The 25,820-nt window shown below is 43.6% G+C and overlaps 1 protein-coding gene across 1 annotated transcript; it reads right to left on the reverse strand.

Annotated features, from left to right (window-relative positions):
* Window positions 1–263: 263 nt before the first annotated feature.
* Window positions 264–13,248, reverse strand: Minar1 (membrane integral NOTCH2 associated receptor 1). Its single transcript, XM_038324073.1, has 3 exons — window positions 10,948–13,248; window positions 4,756–5,010; window positions 264–471 (listed from the first exon to the last, which is right to left on the reverse strand). Exons 1-3 carry the CDS (start codon window positions 13,246–13,248, stop codon window positions 274–276), a joined length of 2,754 nt encoding a protein of 917 aa, XP_038180001.1. The 3' UTR covers window positions 264–273.
* Between the last annotated feature and the right edge of the window lie 12,572 nt (window positions 13,249–25,820).

A 25,820-nucleotide genomic window follows, 5' to 3' on the forward strand; every position in this document is an offset into this window, starting at 1 on the left:
GAATATTCAATTTTTATTTACGGATAATTCATGGCCTTCATTATGTGGAAAAAGGTATTGTACTTTTGAAAATATATCAGAATCTAACTACAGCTAAGCTTAATAGCTAGGTAGTCTTCTTTCTAGAGGATATACTCTCTGAAGATAACCTTCAGCCCTGTAGAAAAGCATCTGAGTTTTTTTTTCAACAAATAGCCACACTGAGGTGAGCTTTAGAAATCCAGAAGAAAACAGTAGAAGCTGTGAGCTGCGTGTAACATTGGGTCCACAGGTTCAGGACTTCATCGTGCAGATGGGCACAACAATGACAAGAATGACCGTGCATGCAGCCGCAGTGATGAGAGCAGCAATCTTGCAGACCTTGGCTCGTCTGAATTCAGCTTCTTTCCGTTTTAGTAATGAATCATAGCCTGGAGTATAAATATCTTCCATCCAGTATTCTAAGTTGTTTGGGTTTAAAGATTCTTGAGTCTAAAAGTAAAGAGATGTTAGAAATACAGTTAATACTTGAGACCAGGTCCAAGACATCCTGACGATTTCCTGGAACATTTAAAAGTTATCTGCAGTTGGTAGCTAGCAATGCCAGCATCATAAGATGCTTTCCCACCAGGCCTATGTCAGCGAATGACTTCTAGGGACCCATCCATACATCGTGGACTGCACTGGCTCCTCCCTCACTAAAACTGGCACAAAACTCATAAGTCATATCTGTATAAATCAGCAAAATGGCCGAGACAAGACTCAACTTTAAGGGCATGTGACTGAGATTTGGTTAGCTCCACTGTAAGGGAAGCAAGAAAAGTCATTGAAAAATAATCTCTACCAGAATCTTCTGTAAGCAAGATTGTCTTATCATTTCTAGTCAGCTCATTTCTTAGAGCTTCTACTAAAACTCAAAGGCACCCCTAGCTCAATCAAAATGTAAAATATTTCCATTGCAAGCATTTGCATGAGCAGGTTAGAACTGCAAAGTAAAGTAAAGGACTGCAGACCCCTGGCCGACTGTCCCCACCCTGGGCCTGTGTTGCTAATAATTCTAGACTAAGTGACACTTTCCCCCAAAGTCAGCTCCTGCAACAAATGCCTACTGAAGATTAATGCATTGTCTGCAGAGGAAGTATCATATTTAACCTACATTTCCCATGGACTCCATCGCACGTTGATGGCTAAAATCTATTTCCATGAAGCAGAGCTATGGTCTTGTTTTATGGTAAGCATTTAATAATGTGACATCAAAAAAGCAACAACACATTACAGTCCCAAGTGAGGCCACCTAAATCTCTAAATCACAACCCAACACCTATTGTAAGAAGGGTTCTTAGATTGTTTATGTTTTATAAACATGAGCACATTAAATTTATACACACGGGATTAAAAACAAAAGCAAATCCCAGGCCTACAGGACTGAGAAACCTCAACTGTGGCACACTGTTGCTAGAGTAGCCATGCCTCTAAAACATGCTCAGCGTTTCCTGCCCACCCTATCTAGAGAGATAGTTCCATCCGCACCTTGCTCTGCACCACAGTGTGTGATCAGTCAAAAGGAACAAGAGGAAAGAACAGTAGAGCGATGGTTCTCCCAGGGTTCTTCCTGCCGGGTTCTAGCCTGCCAACAGCTAGACGCCCACCAGACTCTAACTTGCAGAGCTGTGGGCTGAGGTGGATTTCATCAACAGCTTTCTGCCCTTGGACCTTCAGTCCCAAAAAAGGCAACATCTCCTCTCTTTCTTCAGTCTGCTCTCTCTGGGGGTTTCACTGACCATTGCTGGCCCTTAACCTGCTTACACCACCGTGAACATGCCTCTTTCCCAGCAGCTCTTCCCATCATCCCTTTGGGCATGTCATCTGCTTCCTGCAGAGAGCTGACAACTCACTGCTGTTCAATAGCAAGATTTCATCCCTCCTGTTGATAACTACCATATATTTGAGGGAGGGGTCGACAGACTGTAGACTGCAGGCCAGTTCCGGCTGGCCACCGGGATCTGTACAGTCCTCCAACTCTGAATGATTTTTCTGTTTTTAAATAATTTAAGTAAATCAAATGAAGACAATATTTGATGACATGTAAAGACTGTGTGAAATGCTAACTTTGATGGCCAAAAGTAAGATTATCAGAATAGTCATTCACAAATCATCTGGAGCCACTCTGGTGCCGCAGTGGGTAGGAGAGGCAGGATGGACAACAATGAACAGTGGCAGGAGAAAAGAACTTAGCGTGGCTGGCTTATAAATTTTGCAAGCCATATAGAAGGGCAGAAGGCAGTGCTGGCCACCCATGATATCCCTGATATAAACCAGATGTTCTTGATGTGGGGAAATATATATCCTCCTCGTAAGAAACTCCTAGGGCCTAGTGTCCACTGCCAGAGTCGAGCCTATCCATGGAACTGATCTAAACAGCTCTGCAACAACTAAGCACCACTACTAAGAACTATAGTGCCCCCCATACACATGCACGCAAATACACACATTTACAAACACAGGCTTTCAGATGTTCATGCATATGTGCAACATGCACACACAATTCATAGGCATGTATATATATATATACCCACACATATTCACGCACACACAGACTCTCATGCACCCACACACAAACCATATACACACACAGAGCTCTGCTCTCCATAGACACAGTTGGGCCCCACTTGCTCTCCGTGACATGAAAATCCTTCTGCAGATGAATGTGCATTCAATAAGGAAGAGAGGGATCCAAAGATGGGCCTGTTTTACTGGAATACTGACCTGTCGTGTGAATGATGTGCTCATGAAGGTTAGGTTTGAGTGGAAGGCTAGACTAACAGCCTTCCCTGCCCTCTAACCTTGAAGACAAACTCTGGTCATTATGGCCAGAATAAGCTGCTCTTTTCCCCGATTCCCCAGGGCTGGCCCAGGAGAGAAGCAGCACACACAGGGAGCAGAGATTGGGGGCTTTGGTCCCTCCATCTCAAAACAAGGCAATCAGCCTCCTCTCACAGCTATCTGCACTTTGTTATGGGCTAAGAGTCTGCCTCTGAAATAAACTATTTTAATTAGTTTTGTTTTCAATAACGTCAAGCTGTAATGGCACCACAGCACAAAGAGGTAATACCCAGATTCCCAGGGACACCACACACAGACTCACTTGTAATTAGGCCTGCCAAATGATGAAATAAAGCCAGGCCTACACCAGTGCTTACCCCCTCGGTGGATATCATTGATGCATTTATATATGAACAAAAATGAGCCCCAAGAAACCTGTTCCAAAGCTAACCTGGAACAGCACTTGAATCTCTGCAAAGCAACACAAACAGATAAGCGGGTGACTCTGCTCCACCTGCCCGGATGTCTGTCCTACATTTCTGCCAACGCATCACCAAGCAGTGAGCTCTATCCCTTCAGTATGTGCTGTTGGATACTCTGACTTTCCATTGTTAAGCAGAGTTACCCAAAGCTCTGTAACCCAAATGTCTGTTGCTATTTTATGCTAATCCTAGGTTTATTCTTTAAAACACTGGCACATTCAAACTGCATGCTTTCTCTCCCTAAACTTGCAAAATCTGTTTTCAAGGTCGCTATGAAATATTGGTTATTACAACCTATTGAGCTGTTTCTAATTCTGAGTGTTTTCTGGCTGGTAGGTTATGATAACCTAGGCACGCTGATCAAAGGGGTGCCACGTTTAACAAAGTTGCACAGAGGTCTGCTTGTGGGAGACTCAAGTCATGATCTAGCCTACTTATCATCAGGAAGATGACAGGGAAGAGAGCAGCCCAAAGTGACAAGTGGCATGTGGCATGCATGGGGAATATTATTACAAGTGTAGGAGGGGCGGGGGAGACTTTAGGGTGTTCCTGAACTTGCTTGAATTGCTACCATTTAAGTTCCCAGATATACAAGTGTGATTGTAATCCATTTGTCTGAGATTAAGTTCTGTTAAACTCCCAGCAATAGCAAAGGGAAATGCTACCAAGGAAAGAGAGGAGGAAGAACAGGAGACTTATTGTCCATTGGTCCAGTAGAGATCCAGACCTGTCTGACCTGGGCCAACTCACTGGGCTTCCTGCTTCCATTGTTTCCTGGTTTATAAACAGCTCTCACCATCCATGCTTCAAGTGCACAGGCTGTCTGGAGAGAGCGCATGCCTTTGGTGCTATGGCGTCTCTCTCCACACAGTTTAGCCCACGGGTGGCCACAAGGATTCCTTTGTAGGAAACATAGACAGACGTGCTGTGAATGGAATTGAGCTGCCCACCAAAATAAAAGTGCAACCAAAACCCAGCCCTGTGGTGGGTGAACAAAAAAGCATGCCCTCTAGCCATAATGGCATTCATAGACCTTCCAGGAATGGCTCTTACCTGGGGCGGCTCCATATGGAAACATAATCCATAGCTTGGCTCCCACAAACATGCTTATCCCACGTGCTACATATGGAAGGAGAAATCAGCTTGTGTTTCATTAAACAGTTTGGCTCAGGTCTTGTGAGCAAAGATTAGAATTTGCACTTGATTTTAAATGCATCATTAGCAAATCAGATGGCCAACATATATATAAAGCAAGCACCCTCATTGTTAAATACTTAGAAGCAAATCCACAAGGTATAAACCCCCTTGTTTAAAACAACAATGAAAAAGACCACTCTCCTCTCTGGTTTATTAACTTTCAGAATGCTACAGCAAGGACCCAAGGAGGTTGAAGGTTGAGGGAGTGGCCAGATTTAAGTCATCCACACAGCCCATGACAGGGCTCCTCCCACCTAGAAACAATGAGTCTCACCTGCAGGTCCAGGGCTGTCAACTTGCCCTTGTCACCAGAGTTCCGTGCATACTCCTCTATGGTCCAAGAAGGCTGGCCCCGCTTAACCTCAGCCAGCTCTGTCAGCCGCATGTCTGTATACAGGGGGTTGCTCTTCATGTGGGCCTTGAGGGAGGTGGGATAAGGATGTGGACTGAATACTTGCTCTACCAGGAAGCCATCTTTGGGCTGCTTGGGCAATCGGTGCTGTGGGGGAATGTCATACTGCCGGTCTGCCTGTAGGGAAGCACAGAAACATCCAGAAAAGCCACAGAGATGCCATCAGGTCTCACAGTACCTTTGAGCAACCAGCCAACGTCTTATCAATGAGATCCTAGTAGACACCCAGACTGCAATATGAGTTTACTTGTGAACCCATACAAAGTCTGCCTGATTGGGGAGAGATTCTCTAAAGAGAGCTTCTGATCCTGACAGTACTAGGAAGAGCAGGTGTTCCCATATCTAGAGAAGTTCCTATGACCTGGTCCTTACACCATCCTTACCACAATTGACTCCTCTTGTACAGTCAGATAATGGAGCTCAGAAAGACTCAATTATTTGTATGAGAACACACAGCGGAACACGGTTTTAAACCTAATCAAGTAGTTTTCGAGTCTTTGATTGGCTCTTGTATGTTACTGACCCTTCTTTGCTGTCCCTCTTTAAACTGAGACTCAATGAGTGAAAGACACAGGCCATTCCACAGGGAATTGCTTGAAAGTTCTGCTGAGACCTGCCTTGGGAGACAGTAGCCAAGCTGGAAATCCCACGCGGAGAGTCTCTAGTGACTGTCCGTGGTGGCATGCGGCCCTTTCAAAGGAATCTGTACAGCACTAAACATAAAGGAGCAGCTTGGGCAGCAGCGTGGAGGTGAGCTCGATGTCAGTTATGTCCACAGGCCTTGAGACACATCACAGGCTATTCTATTCCCAGTGAGCCTGTAAGAACAGGGCCTCTGATCTTTTTAACATCCACCTGGAGGCCACCAGTTTTTCACACAGATGACCCTCCAGCTAGTACTCCCTCACAGATGGGATGGGGTGGATCTCTGTGATCTTAGAGGGTTGCGTGCAGACCCTTCAGTTAGAGCTCACCACACTAAACTGTAACTGCTTATCTGCCAGCCTACCTTCTCCACTGAACTGAGTTTCTCCAAGGCAGGGAATAGCTTGTTTGTCCTTTAATCGTGGCCCCAGAAAAAATGGTACTAATAAATAGGACACTCCATCAGGATTTGTCCAAAGGATAGAAACCAATAGTATGGCCCTAAGGTAGGAGAAAGAAAGCAAAGCATTCAATATGAAATAATGAAAAAAGGAAAAGACGAGCATGAAGGGAGGTCATGTGACAAGTGAACACATGATGAGTGCATGTGCGTAGCTGTGAGTGTGTGTATCATACACCTGAACGTGGACTAAAAGCACTTACCAGCACACCCGATCCACTGGCTCATGCCCAGAAGTGATGTAGCTCAGCTATTCAAAACCATGGATGCTACCGACAGAGGAACAGTAAATCAAGCAACATGGGCTTCCTTCTTATTTTCTAACTCTTCAAAGCCACAGATTTTCTAAGAGGCTCCATTGGCTTTATTTATTCTGCTCATGTCTCATTCCCCAGTCCTAATGTAAGCAGATCGTGCACAAAGCTGGGAATGGCAGAAATCCCCATGACAATAACCTTGGTGGCAGCCATTGGGCTGGCTGTCTATCCACCTCTCTGCCTGGTGCTAGGCTGCAGCACTTCATAGCATCTTCTCATTAACATTTCAGCATCACAGCTGAAATTCTCTCCACTGTGGATGTGCAAGATCAGGTGAGAGAGGCTAAGAGGGAGATTCTATGCTGCACAGCTAGGAAATGACATTGAACCATTTCACACTTCTAAGAACATCTCATTGAGGCCCAGGCTTGTTCCTACTACAGATGAATTTAAACTCTAAGATGGTAGTCTGGTGTGGGACAATGATCTATATTCTGTCAATTATATTTTAAATAAACGCTGATTGGCCAGTAGCCAGGCAGAAAGTATAAGCAAGACAACCAGACAGGAAGTAGAGGTGGGTCAATGAGAACAAAGAATTCTGGGAAGAAGAAAGCTTGGTTCGCAGTCATTATGACCCATCCACAGAAGAAGCAAGAGGTGACTGCCTCGCTAAAAAAGTTACTGAGTTATATGGCTAACACAGACAAGAATAATGGGCTAACATAAATTATAAGAGTTAATAAGAAGCCTGAGCTAATGGACCAATCAGTTTATAACTAATATATACCTCTGTGTGATTTCTTTGGGACATAACAATTGCGAGAACCAGGCAGGACAGAAACACTGACAACAGTAGTCAGTATGTATATACATAATCTATGTTCCAGTAAATGTTTTTACCCAGTACATCTGAACAAAAAGAACTGAAAGCTAGAGGTAAGAAATGGGCAACAATCCCTGTAGACATGTCAAGAGAGGTGTGAATGAGGAGGCCTTGAGGGGTGCACAGAACCCAGAGGCCTGAGCATGCACAGATCAGCATCAGTCATTCTCACCTTATTCTAAGCACAGAGAAAGCATTTTGGACAATCTTGATGTATGAATTATGCTTGATCATATAACAAGGTCTGGCATAGATCTAATCTACATAGGAAATAGAAAAAGACAAGATCTCCTGAGTAAATTGGGGGCATGGGGACCTTAGGGAAGGGGAGAAACAGGGAGGATAGCAGAGAAAATGTAGAGCTCAATAAAAATCAAAAATAAATGAATAAAGAAAGAATTGCTAATTAGGTGACTGAGTGGATAACCATATCATTCTTGAGGAAATACAAGTGTGCTCATCAAGGCAGAACAGCCTTTGGGATAAAATACAGCAGTTTGATTTAAAAGTATGTGAAATTCAGGCTCAGTAGGTAAAGGCATTTGCCAACCAAGCCTGGTGTCCAAAGTTCAATCCCTAGGACCTAACATGGTAGACAAAAAGAATCAATTCTTACATGTTGTCCTCTGACCTCCACACACAAACACACACACACACACACACACACACACCTAAGCAAAAAATACAAAAGCCTGGGTAAGAACTTGGAGACTTTTTGCTGGAGCAAAGAAGATCTGCAGGGGATTTAGAAAGAAGAGACACTGCACACCTGTAGATGGCAATTTTAGGGCAACAAACACAGAAGTAGCCCATGAGATAAGGTAGGAAGTGGAGGGGTGGGTCTCCAGGCCCCAGGCAAGATGTGAAAGCTGGAATAGAGGATACCAAAGAGCAAACGAGGCAAAGATGAAAAAGACATCACAAAAAATAAATATGTGGAAGCTGAAGCTCAACTGGACATGTGTGAGCCATAGCTCCTGAGGAGCTCGTCAGCTGGGAGAACTGCTGGGGTGGTGGCCATTCCCCACAGCAGTAACAAAGAAGAAACACTAGCTACAAAGAATAGAAATCTAATCTGAAACAAGAGGATTTTGACCTAGGCATGGTGACAAGACATTTGGAGGATCTGGCTTTCAGCAATTTCTGACACTGGACCAAAGCTGAAACAGTGACCAAAGCTGGTTAGCCCAACAAGGATCATCAGCAAGAGGTGACAAATGCCAAGAAGAAAAGTCACAACGAAAATAGCCACACCACTCCTGGGAATATACCCAAGAGATGCCCTATCACACTACAAAAGCATTTGTTCAACTATGTTCATAGCAGCATTATTTGTAATAGCCAGAACCTGGAAACAACCTAGATGCCCCTCAATGGAAGAATGGATAAAGAAAGTGTGGAATATATGTGCATTAGAGTACTACTCAGTGGTAAAAAACAATGACATCTTGAATTTTGCATGCAAATGGATGGAAATAGAAAACACCATCCTGAGTGAGGTAACCCAGACCCAAAAAGATGAATATGGTATGTACTCACTCATTAGTGGATTCTAGCCATAAATAAAGGACATTGAGCCTATAATTCATGATCCTAGAGAAGCTAAATAGGAAGGTGAACCCAAAGAAAAACATGTAGTTATCCTCCTGGATATTGGAAGTAGACAAGATTGCCAGGCAAAAATTGAGAGCTTGGGGGTGGAGGTAGGATGGGGGTAAAGGGAGATAGGGAGAGAGAAGTGAGAAGGGGAGGATGGGGAAAGCTTGGGGGAATGGGACAGTTGGGATGGAGGAAGAGTGGATATGGGAGCAGGGAAGTAGATATCTTAATTAAGGGAGCCATTTGAGGGTTGGCGAGAGACTGGACTCTAGAAGGGTTCCCAGGTGTCCAAGGAGATGTCCCCAGCTTGCTCCTTGAGCAGCTGAGGAGAGGGCGCCTGAAATGGCCCTATACTATAGCCACACTGATGAATATCTTGCATATCACCATAGAAACTTCATCTGGCGTTGGATGGAGATAGAGACAGAGACCCATAGTGGAGCACTGGACTGAGCTTCCAAGGTCCAAATGAGGAGCAGAAGGAGAGAGAACATGAGCAAGGAAGTCAAGGCTGCGAGGGGTGCGCCCACCCACTGTGACGGTGGGGCTGATCTAATGGGAACTCACCAAGGCCAGCTGGACTGGGACTGATGGAGCATGTGATCAAATTGGACTCTCTGAACGTGGCTGACAAGAAGGGCTGACTGAGAAGCCAAGGACAATGGCACTGGGTTTTGATTCTACTCCATGTACTGGCTTTGTGGGAACCTAGTCTATTTGGATGCTCACCTTCCTGGACCTGGATGGAGAGGGGAGGACCTTGGACTTCCCACAGGGCAGGGAACCCTGACTGCTCTTTAGACTGGAGGGGGGGGGCAAAGGGGAGGGGGAGGGAAATAGGAGGAGGGGAGGAGGTGAAAATTTGTAATAATAATAATAATAATAATAATAATAATAACCACACAGTCCAAAGGGCTTGCTTCAAACAGTAGCAGTTTGATGTGGACTTTCCAAGTGGATCGTATCTAAGGTTGCAGCTAGTTCTGGTGGTTTGGTAAAGTATTAGCACTTCACAGATTGGAGGTCAGTCTGGTTCACTTTGGTTTGGTAATACTACAAAGGATCTAACCATGTAAGTCCTCTAATGGTCATCATTTTTTTAATGTTATATAGGACCCTGAGCTCCAGAAATCTATCCTTAACTTTGTGTCCATAGCAAGCAGTTTAGGAAAAAGAGCACCATGGGACACAGGGGCTCTTTTGGAATTAGAAAAAAAATGTCCCTTTAATTTTCTTTCCCCTCATTCTGGATCTTGAATTCAAAGCCATTTTTTTTTTGCAAATTTGTCCTTCTTGACATCACTTGGGAAACCCATACCTCACCTCTTCTTTGGCTCAGCACCCTTGAAGCCCTTCCTACTGCTCCCTCCCCTGACAGTCCAGTCCTCAGAGTCCCTGGGAGGGAAGGTCATGGACTCATAGAAGCAGAGAATGTCGTGAAGACAAGCTGCAGACTGAGAATGCATCAGTCTGGCAGAGACACTGGAATCCATCTAGAGTGAGGGATCAAATGCACGCCTCCTGGAACAGGTCCCTTCACTGCAATAGAGAAAAGGGAAGCATTTGGACACATGCCTACATGGATTCCAGTGCTGGTGGAGAGAGGACTGCGACAAATGGTCAAAAATAACACTCACATGAGAAGTGTGGAACACCTATTACATACGAAGAAGAGACAACTAAAAGGGAGAAAAAGACTGTTTCTGATTGGCTGTTTTTCCATGGTGGAACAATGACATTGTTTCCTTATTCTTGGTAGCCAACTATTTATCTTACAGGAAAAAGACTCATGCTTTCAAAAGTAGCATCATGCATGCAACCAAATTCATACTAGAGACCCAGCAACAAAGACACTGGCAAGCCTCTTCCCTTGCTTGCCTGGTGCCCACTACTTCAGCAAGGACAGGAAGATAACCTTGGTGAGGCTTGCCTGCCTTGATGCACTCCCCATTTCGTGAAATCCTTCTCACACCACCTGTCCAAGATCCCAACCACCCTGTTTACTGTTGGCAGGAGCACAGCCTGAGCTCCACCCAACTGACTGGCACCTTGGCAGAACAAACAGCCTGCCCATGTTGCCCTCTCTGTTCTAATGCGCAGAGCCTGCCAATTCAGGAAGAGGAACCAGCAATGCACAGCTACCAGCATGGAATGTCTGAGGCTGTGGCAATGCTGAGACCAATCACGAGAACTTAAATTTCCATTACCTCCTTAGATTTCCGATGCCAGTCTTTGTTATCGCTCGGGCCCGCATCTTTGATCTCCTCTTCGTTGAGGCTCATGCGGTTGGTATAAGTGATGGTTCGCCAGTCTCTGGGAGAGTTGGAGATGCTGGCAATTTTGGACTCTGTGGCACTGTTCTCCTCAGTCAGGGACCTGGAAGATGGCCTAGTAAAGAGGCTTTTCTTTAAGGCCTTGACACGCAGGCTTTCACTATTGCTTCCGCTGGCATCTGAGCAGCACCAGTCGGGGCTGTTCTCCAGTTTGGGCCCGTGCGAGCCACTGTGTGCACGGAAGACCCTTGGAGAGGCACTGTCATCAGAAGGTGCCTCACTGGTTAGGGAATTCAAGTCAATCTGCACATTCACTTTCTCCGGCTGCTGTATTTTCTGATCCAGTTTATTGAGCTTTCCAAGGACCTGGGAGATTTCCTCACGGACCCCTGACAGCGATTCCAGCTTCCGCTCGATCTCACCGATCCTCAGAACCAGTTTGCATACGCTGGTCTTCAACTCTTCTTCAGAATGGTGGACATTTTCAGGCCGGTTACACTTGTCTCCCTTGCTGCTGGAGGCTCCACTGGTGATTTTGGCGAGGTTATGCTCTGGGGAACTGTCACAGTCTGACTTGTGAAGCTGAGACAAGGAGCCAGTGCTATTGTAGCAGGATGACTGTATCACTCCTGTGGAGCCATTGATGCTCATGTCATCAAGAAACCGGAAAATGTCACTGATGTCGTCGCTGACAATTTCCGAGTCGTCATCCGAGTGCTTCATGGCATGTCTGTCACTGTATTTGGCCTGGCCCAGAGTACACAAGTCCTTACATTTGGGGGCCTCGAGCACGTGCTGCTCTGTCTGGGTACCCACACTGCTGGTGTCTGAGCTGTGCTGCCCACTGGTGCAGCTGATGCTTTTCTCTTTAAACTTTTTGCCTGCTTCGTGCTTCTCCAGGTCAACAGGGGATGAGATCTCTTTAGATTTGAGTCCATTCGGTTTCACTGCATAGCCAGCAGGGAGAACTTTCTGTTGATCCTTTGGCACCAGGTAAGTTGGATGCCTGTCTGGGCCTGAGAAGTTGGGGGTCTGGCTGCCAGAATTTGGATAGCGTAGCTTCTCCTCAGAGGGATTTCTATTGAAAAAGGACCTTTCAAAGTCAGGCACTTCTTCCGTGTTTAGGCTCCAGCTTTTGGCGGGCCATGGAGTCTGTTTACTGGACCTTCCTGGACAGCGTCTAGCATCTTGTGTTCCCATTACTGGGGTGGGTCCAAAATAGGTAGAGGCTTGAAGGTCGTCTAAGCTTTCATGCTTTGCCCGCCTTTTGTCAGGAATCGGGGAGTACACTGGATTCAGGTACTGATTGTGGTAAGGCATCTCAAAGCTGTGGTTAAAGAAGGGTGGCTTGTGAAGCTCCTTCTGACCCTGGGTCTCCCCATGATCCCCCTCAGCTTTGTTAGTGGGACCAACAAAACTGGGGGATACAGTCATGAGATTGTGGAACTCTTCTTTGAAGATGTTCCTTTTCTGAACACAGGACTGAACCACAAATGGTTCCTCGCTGGAGATGAAGGTCTCCTTCATACCTTGGCTGATGGACAGTGAGTCCTGATCTGAAATGGACTCATTCTCAATATTCATGGGGAAATAGGTCCTCTGCATCTCACAGGGCTGGGGGCTGGCCACAGAATATGGGGACAGGGCTTGTAGCCTGTCCAGAGATGCTGCCCGGGTTTTCACCTCTTTGCTGACACCCAAGAGGAAGTTGGGCTCAGAGACAGGGACAAACTGTGGACATTCCTTACAGTCCCTCTTCCGGCATTTGGATGATTGCCTGGTGGGGTAGCCTCGGCTAAAGGGCCTCTCACCTAGCTCACAGTTCATAGGCTCACAGACTGTCGGATTGCACACCTCGTTGTCCGACCTGCAAGATTCAAAGGATGCCTCCTTCTTGCGTACCTTGGGGCAACTTGTGGGTAGCTTCTCCTTGGCAATGCCACCATTCATTTGGATCAGGTTGAAGATTGTCACGATATCTGCTGCCACCATGATCTTCTTTGACTGCTGATTATTTACAGAGCATTTCATCTTGTCTTTGAATAAAGTGGCTGGAAAGTTGGGGTCGAGACACGCTGTGTAGAAAAGCACGCTTCTCAGTTTGGCAAGCTGCGACAGATCAAACTGAGCACATAGTGACTTGCACAGGTCTTGATAGGAAACAGTATTTTGCTTACTGTCCAGTTCTTCTAAGATCTTCACCAAAAAGAGAGAAACTTCCTGATTGGGCTCCATGATTTAGAATTTGCAAGCTCACTGACTGCACTGGAATATCAGTCAGTTCTATAGTAACAACAGCAGAAGAGAAAGCAGGAGAGACAGTTAGAAACAGTGGGAGAGTTCTGAGTCCAGACTTTCCTGTGCGATTTCAAAAAGAAAAAGAAAAAAAAAACAAGAAAAACATTTTAATGACTAAAAATGTCAAAATGTCTCAGGGCTTTAAAATCTTACATTTGATTTAGCAATTCCTTTCCTAGGAATCTACCTCAAAGAACCAAGGAAAATTAGACACAACGATCTTCCCTACAAGATATCCATAATAGCAAAAAATATTATAAATATCGAAGTAATAAGAAATACATAAATAAAACAAGTTATAATGCACAACGAGCTTTCCTGAACATAAAATTCCATAAGCGTACATTCTTATAATGCAACCTTATTAGTTTAGAAAAAGAACAAACTGCTAGGATATGCAATGCGAATAAAGCATGAGAAAAAGAAGCCAGAGTCAAAAGACTACACGTTGTACTATATGGTTCTATTTTATTTCCACTCTGAAATATAGATCAGTAGTGGGGAGTATGGAGAAATAATCTAGATCAATAGTCTATCTCTTGGCAGTTGTGTTTGCAAAATACATCCATCAAGTGCATGGAATTATACACTTGAAAGTGTGAATTTTACGGCTTATAAAGGATGCTTTAACTTAAAAATTATCCAAAACTTTTATGATAAAAGTAAGATACACTACTGAGTAAAAAAAATATGAAAAGAAATCTGCATAAAGTAAGGCCTTCATGATGTGCAATCATGTATTCCTAGAAACCAAAATGAAAGAAGATGATGTGTACTCAAATGTAAATAGTAGTTAAGTTTGAGTTTTAAATGTGGATTGCTCTCTGAAACAGTACTCTCTTTAGCTCCGTATCTTATCATGCAAATTTTCAGAGCTACAGCAAAGTTGGAAGGATATTATCACAAACACTCATGTATGCACCATCTGGATCCTACCATTAATGGTTTACTATATTTGGTTGATAACATATCTATCCATAATCAAGCCACCTGATTTTTTATACTCTTTAAAGTAACTTGCAGGAATCTATGCACTTACCCCTAAGTAATTTACAATGCACATCAGTTTTGCGAGTCCAATGGTTATTTTGATTTTTTTCTATAAACTTTACATACAATGAAGGACACAAACATTAACAGTACCTTGTCTGGCTTTGGCAAATATGTATGCCTATGTAGTAACCAATGTCTATATAAACCATATAACTATATAACTAATGCTTATATAAAAATCTAGAATGTTTCCCCTTTCTTGTCCATAAAGTCCCTAATACTGTTTTATTTTATAGACAACTTTTATTTTTCTTCATAATTTTTCATCTTTTCTAAAGTTCCTACAATGAGAAAATACTATGCAGTCATCAAACAATAATAACAATAAATTTGGCTTTGGCCAGCCAAGCCTGCAGAGGACTCCCTGGACAGGAGCTGCTGCAGTCCCTCTGCAGGCCATGCGAGGAGAGCATCTTTCAGCCAGCCACATGCTGGAGCTTGTCTCTAGCCCTGAATGCCAAGCAAAAATGGCCTGCAAACTTCCCCTGGGGGAAAAGCCACCCCTGAGCCTCAGCATCTGATGTCAGTTGCTAGGGGAGGTCAGGGAGGCCATCCTAGACAGTCTGCAGGGCAAGGCATTCTTGGCTGCCATTTTGTTGAGCATATATAATCTTTGCTTATTATCTGTTGTTTCTCCTGTGTTTGTAATGGTTGCATTAGTGCCGACTGTCCCCTTTTTTTTTCTCCCCACCCTGATTGATAGCTGTCCTGTAGAGACCTCGAGTGGATCCTGAGCGAACCGGGCTTCCGACACCAGCCATAGGCCACATCAGTGGTTTCCCGAGAGGGGGAGAGAAAGTTCCAGCCTTCCTGCCCAAAGGTCCACTGGCAGGTGGAGACCCTCCTCACCACATGCAGCCACCCCGTGGATGCCTGCCATCAGTGCATTAAATTCAACTGAAGAGGGAAGCAAAATGGAAGAGAATCCCAGCATGATCTAAACTGAAATACAAAAATTAAAACTCAAATAGGATTTCTATAAGAAAACTTTGCATGGATTAGCATAGGCACCGCTTCTGAAATTTAAAATACATCAGTGACACCCACTGTGTGTTCCCCTGATCACACGCTGCTTAGAAGGGGCCCACTGAAGCCCTTTCTACACCACCTACCACCCCGCGTGATCGCAACACCCACAAGGCAGAAGCAGAAGGATTGCTACTAGTTCCAGGCCATCCTGGTCTACATAGTGAGATCCAGTCCAGCCTAACTCTGTTCCCTGAACACTAGACATATTTTAATTGCCATTGATTTTTAAATTGGCACAGTCCTGGAAGGTCTAGCTCATTCTCCACAAAACCAATTAATTTCCTCGGACAATACTTCAATAGTGGAACGCCGCAGGCTCTTTTTCCAATCTGAGGGCAGCTGGTCCTAATAGGCTTTTCTAAATCTTAGTATGGTCCCTGCCATAAATGTCTGGAGACTCGTGGCTAGCCCTTACTTCGCATAGTAAAGGGAAATAAAGTTTAACAGGTTCTGTTCCTGCCGGGAAGGAACAAGCCACCAGGAGACAGACTTCGCCCACACAGAGCCTCTGCCCTGCCCCAGCCCTCACTTCTCTCAGATGAAAACATTCTGTGTCAGGATGTTCTAGCTTGCTAGAGGCGAGGACAACCTGTCACGCTTGGTCTTGAAGTAAATAAATGGGTGTAGCTATCACAGCATAGGACAAATGAATGTAATTTAGAGAATAGCGTGCAGCAAATGCATATCGTATTTTATGGATTTGGTGGCACAAATCGCATTCATAGCAATTTTTTACTTTAATCCCTGTAACCACCTTAAAAAACCTCTTTTGCTTTCACAATTACTCTCTGACAGATGAGGAAATGGGACCAGGGAACTTAAAGGACTGTGGCAACTGAGAGCTATAAGACCTAAATCCGGGACTGCTGAGCTGAGTTTACTCCAAGTCCACCATGTACCTCCCAGGAAAGCCCCAAGATATGACTCCCCAGAGAGGCCTTCTCAGTCCTCACTGTTGCTTTACTTGGCAGAAATATATCCCTGAAATATCTATTTGCAAAAATCTGTTTACAAAACTAAGACTCATTGTCTCCTGATGGAAGGATAAATGCTATGGGTAAAGCTGCATCATTTAATTATATTATTATCATTATCATTATTATCATTAAAACTAACCGAAGTGGGCTAGGGAGATAGCTCAGTAGTAAACTGTTTGCTGAGAAAACATAACCATCTGAGTTTGAATCTCTAACATCCACACAAAAAAGCCAGGTACTGCAGTATACAACTGCATCCCAAGCACTGGAGTTAGGAAGTAGGAGATGAACAGATCCCCGGAGCTCATTGGCCAGCCAGCCTAGCCCAGTCAATGAGCTCAAAGTTCAGGGAGAGACCCTGTCTCAAAAATTAAGGTGGAGAGATAATAGAGGAGATCACCAGATGCCAACAATGTATATCTACGTATTTTGTGGTTAGCTTTATGTCACCATGACACACACTAGAGTCATTTGGGAAGAGAGAACCTTCACTGAGAAAATGCCTCCATCAGACTGGGCTTTAGCCAAGTCTCTGGGGGCATTTCTTAGTTAATGATTAATGTAATAGGGCTCAGGCTGCTGTGGATGGTGTCATCCCTAGGCAGGTGGCTCTGCATTGTAGGAAAAGCAAGTTGAGTGAGCCGTGGAGAGCAAGACAGTAAACAACATTCCTCCATGAACTCTGCTTCAGTTCCCACCTCCAGGTTCCCTCCTCAAACTACTTCCCTGACTCCTTCTCAAGCTGGACTATGCTGTAAGAGGAAATAAATGTTTTCCTCACTGAGTTGCTTTTGGTTGTGATATTTTATCACAGCAACAGAAAGCAAAGTAGAACCCATGTGCATGTACCCACATGAACACATACATACACCACACACAACTGGCACTAGAAGCCTAGGGATGGAAACAGGTGCACAGACTTAGGGGTGGTCCAACATTAGAGAAGCTGTAAGATTGGCTACGTAACTCCTAGATACCCAGAGAGCAACAGGAGCCAAGTGGGAATGTGCTGACCATGAGCTCCCAGGCTCTTTGGGCAATAACAGGAGCCAGTGTGCACTATGAAGCCTCCGACAGGCTACGTACCACACAAACAACTTTACGGAGTAGGAAGAGCATCCTTAGTTACAGAGAAGGAAACGAAGGAACTGACTGACAATACCATGCTAATCAGAGAAAATGCTCAAGTTGCCTGACGTCCAATAATGAATGAGTGGCCCAAAGCCTTTTGCCATTGCACCAGACTCAACCTTGTATTAAAGGAAGCAAATATGTCCATGTGCAATGAAGTAGAGGGAAGAGGACTCTCCCGAGTAGACTGATGTAGCTACCATGTGGCATCAAGTTTGAAAATTGACTCCGTTTTGTATAAAGAGTAAGACAGCTTGCCTGAAGCACAATTTGGGCCTCCCTATTTTTTTTCATTTCCAAGTTCTTTAGAGTCTTCTAATTTCCCACTGTAGAAAACTCCATCCTCAATCACACACTTCCAGGGACCTTCATTAGTCCCATGAGTTACTGCCTCTGCCTAGATTACACTTCTCCTCAGAGAGAAAATAACAAGCTGATTGTGGGACTCATTATTCAACTCTTATTAAATAGGAAGGGAGATCATAAACTCATCCCGTAGGGAAGTTCTGAAAACCAAAGGTGAAGTTTCCACTCAGAGTCAATGAAAATGTCTTCTCAATTCTCAAGCCATGTGACTCCCAAGCCAGACTTCTCCATGACCATTGCTACCCTGTACCCACCCCATGCACTAGTCTCTCATCTGCAATCATTCAGCCCTATAGTTCCTTTTTCTGGGGCTGGAGAATGGCACAATTGATAAAGCACTTGTAACATAAACATGCAGAGCCAAGTTCAGTCTCCCAGGATCCACAGTTTTTCAGTGACAGTTACAGAGCTATGTGTTAATCATCCCACTGCTAAAGAAGCAGAGACAGGTAGATTTCTGGGGCTGGCCAGTCTGTCTCACCAAAGATGTGAGCTCCAAGTTCACTGAGAATCCCTATTTCAAAAAGTAAGGTAGAGAGCAGTCGACAATTTTTGTCTCTCCTGGGTCTCCACATGAATGTATATTACACACAAAACCACAAAACTCTATTTCTGTAGTGCCAAGCATGTGTACAACACTATGCAAGGATCAGGTGGAAAAGCTAACACCATCTCTTTCTGGTGTCCATGGTCTCCATAAGGAAAACGGTCTTTGGGATCGGTGCTGGTTGGGACTACAGTGATCACCAACAAAGTACCTCAGTTTATAGATATGGAAATTGGAGCCCAGATGGTGAGCTAAACCATTCAAAGCCACATGTGGAAGTAGTGGGAAATCTGGTCCTGGTAGCCAATACTCTTGACACCTATCCTATTTTTCCATACAACATGCTAGTGGTGAATGCCAAGGGTCAGGGGAGCTTAATCAAGGTGCCTCAGTCAGTGACAAGATGGAATCCAGCTAAGGGGGTAAAGGGAAGACAATTTTGTAGAGGAGGTACTATCTCCAATGGCCTAAAATGGTGAAGGAGGGTCATCTATGTGTTACTTTCATTGGTTAATAAAGAAACTGCCTTGGCCTCTTGATAGGCCAGCCCTCAGGTGGGTGGAGTAGACAGAACAGAATTCTGGGAGGAAGAAAGCAGAGTCAGGCAGACACCATGATTCTCTGACCCGAGACGGACATAGGTTATGATCTTTTCCGGTAAGCCACCACCTCATGGTGCTACATAGATTATTAGAAATGGGTTAATCAAGATGTGAGAATTAGCCAATAAGAGGCTAGAATTAATGGGCCAGGCAGTGTTTAAATGAATACAGTTTCTGTGTAATTATTTTGGATGAAAACTAGCCAAGCGGCCAGGCACTGGGAATGCAGCCCGCCGCTCCTTTCACTACACTAAAAGACTGAAGAGATGAGTGTTTTGAGTTCAGAGGGGGAGGGACAAAAAGTCCTCCAGGCGAATGTCAGATAGCCAAAAGGTGCAGGAAAACAGAGTGGAGTCTATGGGTTTGGTCAGGATGAGCAGAGAAAAGAGAAACAGACAAACAGGTGGGAATTAGTTAGGGTACTCTGTGCTTTGGAAAGATGCCTCCAAAATTCAGGTACAATCAAGAGTTGGACTTTTAAGAAATTATTAAGCCATACAGTGCCTAATACGTCAGATTAGGGTCCCTTAGAGAGACATTTCATACAGCCTGCCACATGCTTGCTCTTCCACCTTTTGCTAGGCTGAGGATGTGGCAAGAAAACATTTGCCAGACATTAGAAGCTGCTGCCTTTCTATGGACCACCTAGCTTCCAGGGCCATAAATGATAAATTAACATTTTCTATAAGTTACCCAGTTTTAGGAACTCTGCAACAGTAGAACAGTTCCCTAAGACAGGCATAATACTGACTCCAATGAAGGAGGTCATAGGAAACAAGAGTTGGGACAGTGCCATAGGTTGTTGGTGTGGGGGCAACAGTGTGAGGTTAAGCTGACCACCCCAAAAACGGGATGCCCAGATTGGGATCCACATACTCAGATGTATATTCTTTTCTACCTTTCAGAGCTCTGATGTGTCTGGACAAGGGGAAAATTCCAGACTCTTCTGAATCTTGATCCATGGCTATTCTCACCATAGAACAGTCTGTGACTTTGGAAAGGGCAGGAACCAGATGCCTGACTTTTCTCCCAGCCCACCTCCATTACACTGTGGCGTCTTGTTACTTCTCAAGCCACGGTCTAGCAGTGATAAAGGCTAGTGTGCAGCCTACAAAGCTAAAGAGAATGTCTGCCCTTCTCCCCCCCCAGACATAAGTGTTCATACTGCTGACATTGGATCTTAATCAAAATAGAGCAGAAGAGAGACGTGACTTGCTCTAACAGTCTTGGGAGTGCTGTGTGAGATCTCTGCATATCATTCCTGCTCACTCCTAAAGGCTTAATCACCCCTCTGTCACTAACAACTCATATGAGTGGCTAGCATAAGCCTTGAACTGGATTAGCAAAAGTCAGCTGTAAAGTATTTCTACTAAGGCACTGCCATATACTTTTCAAAACACAAAATGAACTAGCCACAATGTTCTCACTTCACTCACAGGCATAAAAAGCACACCTCGGGAGACTTCATCATCAGGTCGCTGGAAATCCTGGCTTGTGGTTTCCTTGTTTCTTTCTTTTTTTTTCCAGGTTGATTGTTGTTCTTGTGATTTAATGAAAATGTGGGCTCAGGACTATAAAAGAAAGGTCTCAGTCTAGAGATCTAAAATTTGTGGTCTGGAGCTCTTCATTCTTCATGTTTCCCTTGATTTAAATTTCAAATCAAAGGAAAGAGAGCCTGAGTTTTTCCATACAGATCTGATGAAGAGGGTATTAAGGAAATGGGAAGGGAACTGTGATGCCATTTTTCTAGTATGTCCCTGAGAAGCCTGACCCAGGCTTCAAGCCCTTGGTTTAGAATTCAAAGTTATAAAGCTATCCCCAGATCTGAAGGGAAGGTACTTTCTTAACATGGTATCTGATAGTCTAGAAATTCTGGAAAGCTTTTTGTTGTTGTTGTTGTTTGTAAGATGCAATGCTAAACTTGCAAGAGGGCAAGACAAATGCTCAGAAAACCAGAGATAAAGCTGGAAATCACAGGAGGCAGGGAAGTACTTAGGCTGTCCTGGAGGGCAAGGAAGTCTTACTGTGGAGAAGTAGAGGGCAGAGAGTAGGAACTTGCAGTATGCATTGAACTGTTTTCTATCTAACCCAAATTACAGAAGGAAAAGGGGTGAAGGTGTCTGTTAGCCAAAACAGGAAACAAAGACATTTGTCAGTTTGTCACTCTCTGCCTAGGTTCTGTATCCAGACCCAAAAAAGTCTTTAAGATGTAGACTTTGTTTTATGTCTCATATATATATATATATATATATATATATATATATATATATATGTGTGTGTGTGTGTGTGTGTGTGTGTGTGTGTGTGTGTGTGTGTAGAGAGAGAGAGAGAGATGTACATATGTGATATATACCTTACCTATATGTTTTATATGTGTGTATACATCACATATATATATATATATATATATATATATATAATGTAAACATTTTAAAGACTTTTACATCTAAAGTTGATGCTCCAGCATACAAGTGGGAACACATATAAAACTGCCTTGGACAGTTATGGGTTTTTGTGAGAGATCACTGTCTTAGAGAAGAAATAAGAGTCATAATTTTACAAATTAAACACAAAAGAAAAAAATGGTTAGGCCAGGCAGTGGTGACACACACCTTTAATCCCAGCACTCTGGAGGCAGTGCTGTAAGTTCAAGACCAGCCTGGTCTACAAGAGCTAGTTCCAGGACAGGCTTCAAAGCTACAGAAAAACCCTGTCTCAAAAAGCAGATAAAAGGGGGGGGGGGTCAACAATGAGTCAAAAGACATAAAACAGCTAACAAGATTTTAAGTCCAAGAATTTCACAAAGTGGAACCACAGTTTTAAAAGGTATAAATACATCACCAATGTATTTATACATACATATATAGAATAGGTAGTTTAACTACAACACTGAGAACATTATACTACCTCAATACTACATGTAGAAACACAATCACTCCTTACAACTAGGGTAGTCACCAAAGATAGAATTATTTCTTTTTTCCTTTTTTTTAATTTATTTTTTATTAAATTTAAAAAGAAATACCAATTCAAATTCCCACTCTCTCCCCTCCTCCCATTCCCTTCGCACACCCTCCTACCTAGCCCCACTCCAATCCTAAGAGAGGGTAAGGTATCTTGCTCTGTGGAAGGTCCAAGACCCTTCCCACTACATCTAGGCTGAGCAAGGTATACATCCAAAGAGAATAAGATCCCAAAAAGCCGGTACATACAGCAGAGACAAATCCCAGTGCCACTGCCAGTGGCCCCTCAGTCTGCCCCAGTCATACAACTGTCAACCACATTCAGAGGGACAAGCTTGGTCCTATGCTTGTTCCTTTCCAGTTCCGCTGGAGTTGGTGAGCTCCCATTAGCTCAGGTAAACTGTTTCAGTGGATGAACCCCTCATGGTCTTGACCTCTTTGCTCATATTCTCATTCCTTCTACTCTTCAACTGGACCTTGGGAGCTCAGTCCAGTGCTCTGATGTGCGTCTCTGCCTCTGTTTCCATCTATTGCTGGACAAAGGTTCTATGGTGATATTTAAGATAATCATCAATCTGAATACAGGGCAATGCCAGTTCGGGCACCCTCTCCACCATTGCCTAGCTAGAATTATTTCTAGATACATATCACAATAAATGTAAAGAGTATGAACTTGTGTAAAGACAATGACTGAAGTTGTATTTGTAAAAAATGAAATAAAGCAGCCAAAGAGATATAGCCACAAATACAATCACATAGATAGTAAAAATATAAAGAAAATCAGATCTATCAGTCCAAAAATATCAAAATGTGGTTCATAGTCATAGCAGGTAAATATCACAGACTCTAGAAAAAGCTGCCCAAGTTTTCATCTAAGCTATTCTGTCCTCCAGCTATGTGACTCTCATAACTGGCAGGTCTCTCTGTACATGTCTCCTTAGCTTTAACAACGTGACTGACATAGCACCTACCTCAAACGACTGAGTTATTTTTGTAGCAGTACTTGGCAAATATTAAGTAGGCACTACAATTATTTTTATTATGTTAACATAGAAGGGAAGACTTTAAATTGGAAAAAGAATTTGAGATTCAGAAAGCTACAAAAAATTATGAAACAACTCACCATATAAATTAATGCAGTAAAATTCACAAAATTATAGGAAACATGCCAAACTCATGATCTCATCTTGAGACTTCTATATCATTCACACACACACACACACACACAGAGAGAGAGAGAGAGAGAGAGAGAGAGAGAGAGAGAGAGAGAGAGAGAGAGAGAGAGAGAGGAGAGAGAGAGAGAGAGAGAGATCCAAAAGAAAGAAAATTAGGCTCTTAGTAAATACAAGAAGGATGTTATAAACAGACTCTGAACCTAAGAATAAAGCTCTCAATTTAAAATAAATCATTTTGTAGTAGGGCTCTAAAGAACAAAAGGTATTTCTTTTACGGTAATCTATTTAACTTAAGCACTAACATGGGTTCACAAGTAAATAAAACTGTTACCAACTACTCTTTTAATAGAGACTAGTGCAGTGGAGGAGTTGGCTTGGGATTACTCAAAATATAAACCCATATATTTTTTTAATAAATTTGAGAATAAACTTGAAAAAATAAAGAACACATTGAAAAATAAGCCTCCACATGGCTCTACCACACCATCAATGTAACAAAAACAGAATCCAAATATCATGTAGGAGTGGCATATTAAAAGAATACGTAAAAGCACATGTGGAAATGAAAACAACAGGCTTGGGATGGTGTGGACAGAAAGACTAGTGAAAGTCTTAAAATTCAAGCTCAGGCCGGGCGGTGATGGCGCACGCCTTTAATCCCAGCACTCGGGAGGCAGAGGCAGGCGGATCTCTGTGAGTTCGAGACCAACCTGATCTACAAGAGCTAGTTCCAGGACAGGCTCTAGAAACTACAGGGAAACCCTGTCTCGAAAAAAAAAAAAAAAATTCAAGCTCAGCTATGACTACCTTGACATCTGGTGAAATCAGGAGAGCCTCAGAAAGCTTAACCACAAGTTCCTACTCTGCTCCAATAGTAAGGTCCTTTATACAACCTTCCTTATTAGGGGACATGTACAGTTCCTACCTATCTCCCAGTAGCAGGGATGGGCTCCTTGCAGCCCATGTAATTATTGGAGCAGGCCAATCATGTCCTCCTGTGAGAACCTTTTGAGATCACAGACCCTGTATCCCACAGCCCATTTGTTCACACTACTCCCAAGTCCTACCCATGTGGCCCTGGGAAGAATGTAGCATTCACCAGGCTCCTTAGTAGGTGATGGTCAATCCCAGGGTCACATGACACGTATTCAGCTAATCTGGGATGGGCATCTTCTCTCATTAAGGGGAAGAATAGCAGGTGACTACAACAAAAAGGAAATAAACTATAACAGCCCTTTCCTTAAACAAACAAAAGCCAGGCACTGAAGCAAAGATGACAGCCATTACCACCTTTGAAATCTCAGCTGCGCATGGGCATCTGTTATGATTGCCTTCTGTACTCGTCTTAATTTTTAGAAAATATGCACTAATTAAAAAAAAGTAAAGTCCGAAAAAAAAAAAAAAAAACCAATAAGATGGGCGGTGGCGCAAGTCTTTAATCCCAGCACTTGGGAGGCAGAGGTGGGCAAATCTCTGAGTTCAAGGCCAGCCTGGTCTACAAGAGCTAGTTCCAGGACAGGTACGAAAGCTACAGAGAAACCCTGTCTTGGGGGAAAAAAAAGTAAAATCAGGCATGGTGGTGAGCTTGGGACACTAAGGCAACTTGGTCAGGGGTTCAAGGCCAATGTGGGCTTAAGTGAGTAGCAGAACAGCCTGCTTTACAACATAATACCTCTGCCAATAAATACATACATACATACATACATACATACATACATAAAATGTAACACTAGAAGGGTAAGTTCCCACGTACTCCCTTCTGGCTGAGACATGTTAAACGTGGTGCTAATTTACATAGACGGCTTGACCAAGGCAAGAGCCACTAAGAAACCAACCACACATATTGTTTATTTGTTTGCTACTATTTGTGCCTTGCCAGTTTAGTTTCCTAGCTTTATTTCATGAGGAAAACTCTTCATGTTAGAGGAAACAGGAAAGAACGATTTGCTCAAGGTAACTAATTCAGAATCCTGGTCAGCAACCTAGGCCCTCTGAATGTGGGTGACAGTTGTGTGGCTTGGGCGGTCTATGGGGACACTGGCAGTGGGACCAGGATTTATCCCTAGTACTTGAACTGGCTTTTTGGAGCCCATTCATTTTGGAGGGATACTTTGTTCAGCCTAGATATAAAGGGGGAGGGCCTTGGCTGTACCTCATAGTGATGTGTCAGACATTGCTGACTCCCCATGGGAAGCCTTACCTTCTCTGAGGAATGGATGGGAGGTAAGAGAGAGGAAGGTAGGGGAAGCAGGAGGAAGGGATGGTGTGAGAACTGGGATAGGTATGGAAAAATGAGAAAAGATCATTTTAAAAATAACTAATTTATTTATTAATTAAAAGAATCCTGGTCAGTAGAGCTGGAGAGGAAGCTCACTGGCTAAGAGGAGGACCCGGATTCCTTTCCCAGCACCCACGTTGAGGACTCACGTCTGTCTATAATCCCAGGTCCCGATGCTCTGATATCCTCTTCTGGCCTCCTGGAGTGTGCGGCATCCATTCACACAGACACAAACACACAGACAAATAAATAAAAATATACTATAAGTACAGAAGAATTCTGGTCAAAGTAAAAAAAGTTTGGGTGGCTAAATATTAAAACTTCAATAAATCAGTGGAACAGGATGACAAGAAGCAGATGAAGGCATAAGTCAGGATACAGCATATGA

The sequence above is a fragment of the Arvicola amphibius genome, chromosome 3, assembly GCF_903992535.2.
Source record: "Arvicola amphibius chromosome 3, mArvAmp1.2, whole genome shotgun sequence".
NCBI classification, from domain to species: Eukaryota; Metazoa; Chordata; class Mammalia; order Rodentia; family Cricetidae; genus Arvicola; species Arvicola amphibius.